Source organism: Triticum dicoccoides, chromosome 7B (genome assembly GCF_002162155.2).
Source record: "Triticum dicoccoides isolate Atlit2015 ecotype Zavitan chromosome 7B, WEW_v2.0, whole genome shotgun sequence".
NCBI lineage: Eukaryota > Viridiplantae > Streptophyta > Magnoliopsida > Poales > Poaceae > Triticum > Triticum dicoccoides.
Window position 1 is genome coordinate 472,748,122 of NC_041393.1, and position 9,253 is coordinate 472,757,374.

At 44.8% G+C, this 9,253-nt stretch overlaps 1 protein-coding gene across 2 annotated transcripts in view; it reads right to left on the reverse strand.

Annotated features, from left to right (window-relative positions):
* Positions 1-2,697: 2,697 nt before the first annotated feature.
* The window catches only part of LOC119336643 (elongation factor G, mitochondrial), a 22,075-nt gene continuing 15,519 nt past the window's right edge, over positions 2,698-9,253 (reverse strand). The window contains exons 15-20 of one of the 2 annotated variants that reach the window (XM_037608697.1): positions 6,436-6,561; positions 6,231-6,351; positions 6,028-6,128; positions 5,611-5,671; positions 5,059-5,112; positions 2,698-3,105 (exon numbers count right to left, since the gene is read on the reverse strand). In XM_037608697.1, coding sequence (XP_037464594.1) covers positions 3,001-3,105; positions 5,059-5,112; positions 5,611-5,671; positions 6,028-6,128; positions 6,231-6,351; positions 6,436-6,561 — 568 coding nt within the window. In that variant the 3' untranslated portion in view covers positions 2,698-3,000. Of the gene's footprint in view, positions 3,106-5,058; positions 5,113-5,276; positions 5,340-5,610; positions 5,672-6,027; positions 6,129-6,230; positions 6,352-6,435; positions 6,562-9,253 lie in introns of those variants that run through there. The other variant, XM_037608699.1, reaches the window with a different exon arrangement.

Genomic DNA, 9,253 nt, shown 5'->3' on the forward strand with positions numbered 1-9,253 from the left:
GTTTATGTATTCACACATGTATTTAAGTTTCCTATCAATAGAATTCTAGCATGAATAATAAACCTTTATCATGAATAAGGAAATATAAAATAACAACTTTATTATTGCCTCTAGGGCATATTTCCTTCAGTTGCCATTATGAGGTCCTTCATATCAAAACATATACTCAGATGACCAATAGAAAATTTGATGAAATATTTAAGTTGTTACGTGTGGCTTTGTATGAAGTGAACTTTCACTTAGGCTAAGAAATCTCTTTCTGATGTTGGTCTTGGTTTTGAGACAATTCATATATGCAAGTATGATGTGCTTTGTATTAGGGAGACTATGTCAACAATATTCATTGTCATGTGTGTGGATTATCAAGGTGGAAATATGAAGATAGAAAAGAGAAAGGTTCCTCGCAGGTTCCTTCAATACTTTCCGATAATCCCACGGTTACAAAGATTTTTTTTCTTCGAGGGAAATATCATAGCACACCGGGTGGCACAAGGACAAGAGGGTGCTTGATAAAAATGTTATGAGGCACCACTTTGACAGTGAGGCATGGAAGACCTTCTAAGAAGCCTGTCGTTGGTTACATGATGATCCCCGTAACTGAAGTTCGGTTTTCCAATAGATGGATTCAGTCCCTTTGGATACACAAGCAGTGCATAGAGCATGTGGCCTATTTTTGTCATTCCATACAATTTCCCACTCTGGATGCGCATGGACCAATCCAATTTCATGATGACATTGCTCATCCCTGGAAAATATTCACCAGGACATGATTTTTCACGTATTTATGCAGCCATTGGTAAAAGATATGATGGAGTTGTGGACAGGTGTGTCAACGAGGGATGTATGCATGGGAACCATTTGATTTGCATGCGGCCTTTATTTGGTCTATTCATGATTTTTCTTGCATATGACAGTACTTGAAGTCAGAGCACAAAAGGTTACTATGCACGTGTGCATTCGATGCGGATCCTTGCTATGAGGCACAGAAAAAAAAATTGGATATGTTGGCCATTATCAATTCCTTGACGGTCATCACCCTTTTAGAAGAAGCAAAATATTCAATAACAGGCATGAGAAGAGAAAGGCACCAATAAAGTTCACAAGCGAAGAAGTGAAGCAGATGGTAGAAGCTAAGGTGGAGAATAAACTACTCCCTTCGTTCCTAAATATTTGTCTTTCTAGAGATTTCAACAAGTGACTACATACGGAGCAAAATGGATGAATCTACACTCTAAAGTATGTCTATATACATCCGTATGTGGTAGTCTATTTGAAATCTCTAAAAAGACAAATATTTAGGAACGGAGGGAGTAGGTAAATATCCAGGAAAACCAAGTAGGAAGAGGGTGTGTGGATCATCCTTCATGGCACTTGAAAGTGAGCTTGTATGAATTGCCATACTAGAAGGATCTCATGTTACCTTACAACCTGGATGTAATGCACATTGAGAAGAACATATGTGAGAATATCATTGATACACTTCCTGAACTCGGTGGTAAGAATAAGGATACCATCAACGCAAGAGTTGATTTACATCTTTTTAAAATCAAGGGTGCCGATTGGTCGAAAGAATATCCGAAAAAGAAGAATTCTTACAAGACATTCCCTACACCCTGGACGCTTAGTAAGGAAGGTAAGAAGAAGTTGTGCAAGCTTTGGCTAACGTCAGATTCTTAGATGGTCATGTTGCAAACCTAGCAACACATGTGGATGTCGAGACTGGTAAAACACATGGTTTGAAGACGCATGACTACCACGTACTTCTATGAGTATCTTACTAGTTGGTGTTAGAGGCATTGCCCTCAAAGGAGATGTATACGACTATCGCTGAACTAGGTACACTTTTTAAGGAGTTGTGTGCAAGACATTAAGAATAGAAGTTGTGAAACGATTGGAGCGTAAAATTCCTGAAATTCTTTGCAATCTTGAGATCTTCCCACCTGTTTTCTTCAATATAATGGTGCATCTAGTTGTTCATCTTCCAAGGGAGGTGCTTCTAAGGGGACCTGTTCAATAGTGGTATAAGAGAATACTCAGGAAGCCAAGACCCGAAGAGTGTGTTTCTTTTTCTTGTGATGAAACCATCCAGCATTTGTTCTTTGATTGCATTGTAGCTTGACAGGTTTGGAGTAAAGTTAGTGAATTTTTTGGTAGGCCATTCCGTGCAATATGGAATCTATTGCTTCTCTTTGGGTGGCTGGAAAGAAATTTGATACTCTAAATACTATTTGTGCTGCTATTCTTTGGACCCCGCAGAAACACAGGAATGGCATTGTGTTTTTTTTTTTTGAATGCCATTGTGTTTAATGGGGTTTCCTGGATCTCTCTCAATCAGATCTGGTGGCTGGTTACAAGACTGGTCAAAAAATGGGAAAGATCACATGCTGTATCAGGTGGGGCTGTTCTGCCTTCACGTGCAACAGATAATCCATTCTCCATTCCAGATTAGTTGGGGTGATGCTAGCTCCAGACGCTGCTGACCAAGCACTTTGTGTTCTTACTGAAGGCAGTTTTGGACAAGGCCAGCACACTGATGCTGTCACGGCAAGCCCTGTCTAGCTTGATTTTGCGTCTGGATGTTAATGCATTGATGCAATGTTGCAGTTTGTAGTACGTTTAGTTTGCAAATGCCCAAGCTCAGTATAAAACCTTGCAATACCTTAACTTTCCTCTTAAAATTTGTAAACAACTTGAGCATGAGAAATCTTTCTTCATGGTCAGTCCATACATTCGGAAAGGTACTGTAGGGTGGTAAAAACTTTCAAGGACGCTATAGCTTTGCTGCTTCTCCATAACAATCCCGGCCTACAATATTTCATGTGAGTTTGTACCAAGGGTTTTGAGATTATTACAACATACCCATTCCTGTGCTGACTATCGGATGTAATTCTACAAATATTGCCTATTAGTGATGTCCTAGCTCACCATTTGAGGGGCAGTGGAAACAAAGTTAACGAATATAATGGAAACAAAATTTGTTTTCTCTGTGCTCCAGAAGAATCAGTCTGCGCTCTTAGTGGCCTTATGTGCATTCACAAGCTGCATCTGTACATCCTGCGAGACAGTATTATGCTCCATATACTCCATTGTAAACTCGCCTTTTCCCTGCAGTACATGAACCAAAAATTAAGCATGGAATTAATTAGGAACACCACCATGCTAGTTTGTTTTTATTTTCTATTTTTCTGACAACCTTTCCTTTTAATGCCAAACCAAAGACTTGAAATAGGGGGTGTGATGGGTTTATAAAACAGGTGGGTATGTAATGACTATGTATGAAACTGCATTGTAGTACCATGAAAGGTTGAATAAGCATGTGGACGAGAGAAGAGAGTAGACCATAAGAAATCAAGCAGCTCTCGCAGCTCCGTGATGAGGCTTCTAACTTTTTTTCTAGCAATATGGCTTCAAACTTCTTTTAATACTTAATACCTACTCCCTCCGTAAACAAATATAAGAGCGTTTAGATCACTACTTTAGTAATCTAAACGCTCTTATATTAGGTTACAGGGCCTCAGACTTGTTCTATAGCAATATTGCTGTACATTAAGCTATGCTATTACGGTAAGTAAACAAATGCATATATGCTCTCGGAGAACATGCTCTATAGATGACTTCCCAATATAAACTATTCAATAATTGAGCATTTCAAGTACTCCCTCCGTTCAATTTTGTAAGACGTTTTAGACATTTAAGACATCACCTAAAACAGTTCAATTTCAGCTGTCTTAAACGACTTACAAAAGTGAGCGGAGGGAGTAGCGAACCTAAATAGAAATAGATTGTGCCAGAAAATTTATTGTGCACAAAAGAGGTATTGTGAAAGAACAGAGAAATCAAACCCAGACTGCCCTCGAACCAGAGCAAACAGGTATAACCAGACACACAAGCACGTTGTGTGGAATGGCACATACAACTATAAGATCTTGTTATAACCACTTTTAACCTATATATAATGAAAAATATTTGAAGTACAACCATGTCCAACCGATGACCCAAGTACAACCAGTGACCCAGTGTGCCGAGACCTCAGACGGCTGGCCAGGTTGATGACCAGGCAATGACTGATAAGTGATAGCATTGGTTCTATTTTGAGGTCGATTTCCAATATTTCCATTCCAGCATAACAAAATACTGATAAAACATAAATAAAATGTATAATGATGTCTATCTCCAACGACTGGAGGCACACTGATGTAATTTTCATGATGTGGATGTAAAAAAGTGCATGCAGAGCGCAATGAACTAATTGCAAGGACGTATCGGAGAAAGAGGGCTAACTTGGGCGATATGATGTACTCTACTGGCATTGACTATCATATCAAATGAACACAAAACTGGAACCGGAAAAAGAGAAGTTCATTGAGAGATGTATCCATGTTCACTTGTTGGCAAATAAATAAGGAAGTTTATACGAACAGAAAATAATTATTAGTACTTCCTTTAGTTTTGGAATTGCTGTATTAATTTGGTGCCTCAACTGCCACATAGGTCCACAACACCCTGAGTTGACTGCACGATCACACGTGATTGAACTGTGGGAAGAGAAACTCTTGACTATTAGGTACAGAGGCATCAATTGTCTTCTATAGCTCTTGCAACCAAGACTGAATTTGATGTTAGGTTTGGACATGTGCGCTACATCACATCCAGGACATCTCTTAGTTTTCTCCACAATTTTTTATACTTTCACCATACACTTTTGTATAAGGTGTTAAGAGATAATATACTAGTTCCGTGTATTGCATGTGATATTCCCCATTGTTATAAGGCTTTGTATATTGATACTGGCCCTTAGCCTCCACGAAATACAAGTTCTTATTACCTCACATACGGCAGGTATCACCCATGCGTGTAACAGATTGCGGCCGCAGACTACACGGTAAAGAACGTGCCAAGTAAACAACAAGGATAGAGAGCATCTTGAATGGTAACTACTTTGCAAAGAATGCGCCGGGTGAAGAATAAGGATAAAAAGCATATGAATGATCATGTTTATTGCCAAAACAAATGTTCTAGAATGAACATCAGGAGTCATAAAGAAGAACAAAATATTACCTGTGTCATTGAGCGAAGCGCTGTCGAATATCCAAACATATTGTTTAGTGGAACCTGAAAGAGAGCAGGACGAGAGGCTAAGTCCAATAACAATGCACAAGGTAATTGGCCTTAACATGGACATCTACATTATGAATTTCACAATATACCTGTTCCTCTTATAGTCTACTGATCTGACATGTTTATTGTGGTGTCAAGTAGGCCAAATGGTAAAGGTTCTAAAGTGAAGTTTATTAGTCAAAAATGTTGTCCTGGCTGTTGTTCATGTAGATTAGTGGAACCTCCAACCTGTAACCCGTCACCGACTCACCCAATAGAAAGCATATTTTTAATGTTACGAGGGTAATACTGCAATTGATTTCGTAATGCTTCAGTTGTTCTCTTAGACACTTATCGCTACAAACTACAGAAAAGCCAAAGCTACCAACATCGATTACTACAACCACTCATGACCAATACAACTATTAAATCTGTCAGTTTATCACAAGACAATACTAGAGTAGTATTTGTGCTACATGAGGCAAGAAACCGAAAGGAACAAGGCTTACGTACATGGCATACTACAACTGTGTCATCGCCTTCCTGGTCATTTCCAACAATAATACCTTTTCTCCTGTTTACCACACCAAACAAAAGAAATACACTTAGTATGGTTTGAAGAATTGAGTTGATGAGTGTACAAAAATAAAATCCAATAGCACCCACGGAAGTCAGTTTGCCAAAATATCACAAGTTGTCAATATGTTCTGATGCCATAACCAATTTATCACTACCATTACCATGGCCTATGGTATTCCAGCAAATTATGCCTTTTCAGGTGCTAAGGAGGCAATTATCCTTTTAAAGTGAATTGCATGCAAGTATATGCATTTCTTGAGTAGAATAGGAAAATTTAGCGTGAAATCATGAATCATCCGCTAACCATACATCTCAGTACAAGCATAGCTTGTTGGCATAAAAAAAACTCACTTGTTTATGTCACCAGTTACTGTGCCCTGAAACTCTGTTGGAAATTTTAGTTCCACCTTCATCACAGGCTCTAATATAACAGGTTTAGCAGCAGTATAACACTGAAAAAAAACAAGTTTATGAATAACGCTTGCATTCGCATTGTAGCAGTGCAACAATCACTAGAAATGACATTTGCCCCCACAGGAAAGGACTCGGCTCACCTGTCTAAAAGCATAGATAGCAGCTAGCTTAAACGCAAGCTCACTGGAATCGACTTGATGTGAAGCCCCATCAGTCAGTGTAATCCTAATATTCTCCACAGGATGCCCTATTAATGAACCCCTGCAGTAGCCAGCATGCAAACACAAATTAACACCACAAACAAAATGCGGAATAGCTGAACTAGTGTGGAAGAGATAGACTCACGAATTGCAAGCCTCCTTGAAACCCTTTTCAATCGCTGGTATAAAGTTGGATGGAATTGCTTGTCCAATAATCATGTTATCAAATTCGAATTTACCTTCAGCATCTGATGGAAGAGGCTCAATGTACCTGCATATTCTTGCTTATCATGAAGCTCCAAACGAAATATCCTAAATATTTATTCGCATAACTGATTTAAGGTAAGGTAAACTGGAAGCATCACTTTTCTAGTTAAATTTGGCAGGTCTTAACTCCACTTTGGTGCACAGGTATATTCATGCTCTGAGCACATTTACAAGCTGCGGATGAGTAGTGATGGATAAGTCTGTGTACTAGGGTCCTTGTGGGGCTGCAGCACATGGTCCTTGTGGCAGTTAGGAGGATAAAGTCCTAGACCATCAAGGACTGGCTGTTAGGATAGAGTTCTGTTCTTGACCATCAAGGACTGTCAGTTAGCATCTTAGACTAGCATCTTAGACTAGCATCTTAGACTGGCATCTTAGCAGCATCTTAGCATATGCCTTGGCTGGCTAGCAGCCTATAAATATGTATCCCCAACCCCTCAGGTTGGCATGGCATTGTGTGAGAAATAAACCAACGAAAATTGTCCCAACTCTCCTAGTGTCATCCACAACTATCAATGCTCAGGTTGAAAGGTCTAACAAGTGGTATCAGAGCCTCGTTAACCTGCACCCTGAGCATTTCCTGTGAGCAGCCCAAGTCGGTAGCAGCAGCTGCTCCGTCTGCCTCTGGTTACCTTCCTCCCTCCGGACTGTCGAGCAGCAGCTCGTCTTCATCAGCCTCCTCTTCACGCAACAGCCCCCCTGCAGCGAGCCATGTCTGCAGGTCGCTCTCAGCACACGGCTACCTCGAGCATGCGGCGCCGGCAAGAGGCCGAGCGCGCCGTGGCAGAGGAGCGTGAGCGAGCGGCTGTAGCAGCGGCTGCTGCGGCGGCAAGAGTGTCGAGGCTGGCTGCAGCGGAGCTGGCAGCAGCCAGAGCGGAGGTAGAAGCAGCCAGGGCGGAGGTAGAAGCAGCAGCAGCAGCAGAAGCAGCCCGTGAGGCTACGGCGGATGCCAAGGCACTCCGCGGCAGCCCCAGCAGCTCCAGCAGCTCCGCGCCTGCGGACGACGGCGCCGACGCAGATCGCGCCAAAGTGGCGCAGGAGCGGACGGCGCAGTGGGCAGCCGAGCACGCCCGCGCTCCAGGTGGAGGCGCGCACCGCGACGGCGGCTGCAACGACCAGGACCGCGGCCTCTACGAGGTCCGGACTGTGGTCAGGGATGTTGGTTCCAGTGTTGGGTGGCCTACCCTCACTAAAACCAACTACGTCGAGTGGGCCGGGATCATGAAGGTCAGGCTCCAGGTGCGGCGCATGTGGGAGGCAGTCCAGGACAGCAACGTCGACCACCTAGAGGATCGACGGGCGCTGGACGCCCTCATCGCCGCAGTCCCGCCCGAGATGCAGTTCTCGCTTTCCAACAAGCGGACTGCCAAGGAGGCTTGGGACGCCATCGCCGCAGCACGCATCGGCAGCGACCGTGCTCGCAAGTCCACCCTGCAGGCACTTCGTAAGGAGTGGGAGAACCTGGGCTTCAAGCCAGGTGAGGACGTTGATGACTTTGCTCTCCGTCTCAACACTCTGCTGCAGAAGATGGTGAAGTTTGGCGATGCCACCTACACCGAGGAGAGAGCTGTCGAGAAGCTTTTTCGGTGCATTCCCGAGAAGTACAAGCAGATGGCTCGCTCGATCGAGTCGTTGCTGGACCTCTCCACGATGACGATCGAGGAGGCGATAGGTCGACTCAAGGTCGTCGACACCGACGAGCCACAGCCCCCCTCGGGGCCCGTCACCACCGGCGGGAAGCTGCTCCTAACTCGGGAGCAGTGGGATCCCAGCCTTGGTGACAAGAAGAAGGGGGAGCCTTCCTCCTCGACGGGCGGCCGCAAGCGTGGCAAGCAACGTAAGGCGCGAAGAGGCCCCCCGGGCAGGGCACAAGGACGTGCCGAAGGTGACGCCCGCGGAGGCGCCAAGGACGGCGCCGCTGGCAAGCCCAGGCCGGCACAAGACAACAGTTGCCACAACTGTGGCCGGTTTGGCCATTGGGCCAATGAGTGTCGGCAACCACGACAAGGCAAGGCTCACGTCGCACAGGCGAAGGAGGAGGAGACGGCTCTGTTCATGGCGCATGCAAGCATTGAGCTACCCTCGGCGACTCCAGTCGCAAAGGCTTTCATCCACCTCGATGAGCCAAAAGCACATGCTCTTCTCGGCGATGGCTCCGGGAAGGACAAGGCTACGGGGTGGTGCCTCGACACCGGCGCCACCCACCACATGACCGGTCGAAGGGAATTCTTCGCCGAGCTCGACTCCGATGCGCGAGGCTCCGTCAAGTTCGGGGATGCCTCCGCTGTGGAGATAAAGGGCGTCGGCTCCGTCATCTTCACCACCAAGATGGGAGAGCACCGGCTGCTCACCGGTGTCTACTACATCCCCGCGCTAAGGAATTCCATCATCAGCTTGGGACAGCTGGATGAGAACGGCTCACGCGTGCTGATTGAGCATGGGGTCCTACGCATCTGGGATCGCCAGCGTCGCCTTCTCGCCAAGGTGCCCAGAGGTGAAAATCGACTCTACGTCCTTGATGTGCAGGTGACACAACCGGTTTGTCTCGCTGTCCGTCGAGACGACGAGGCGTGGCAGTGGCATGAGCGCTTTGGGCACCTTCACTTTGAGGCCCTGAAACGTCTAAGTGCTAAGGAGATGGTGCGAGGCCTGCCATGCCTCGACCATGTGGAGCAGTTCTGCGACATCTGCGTACT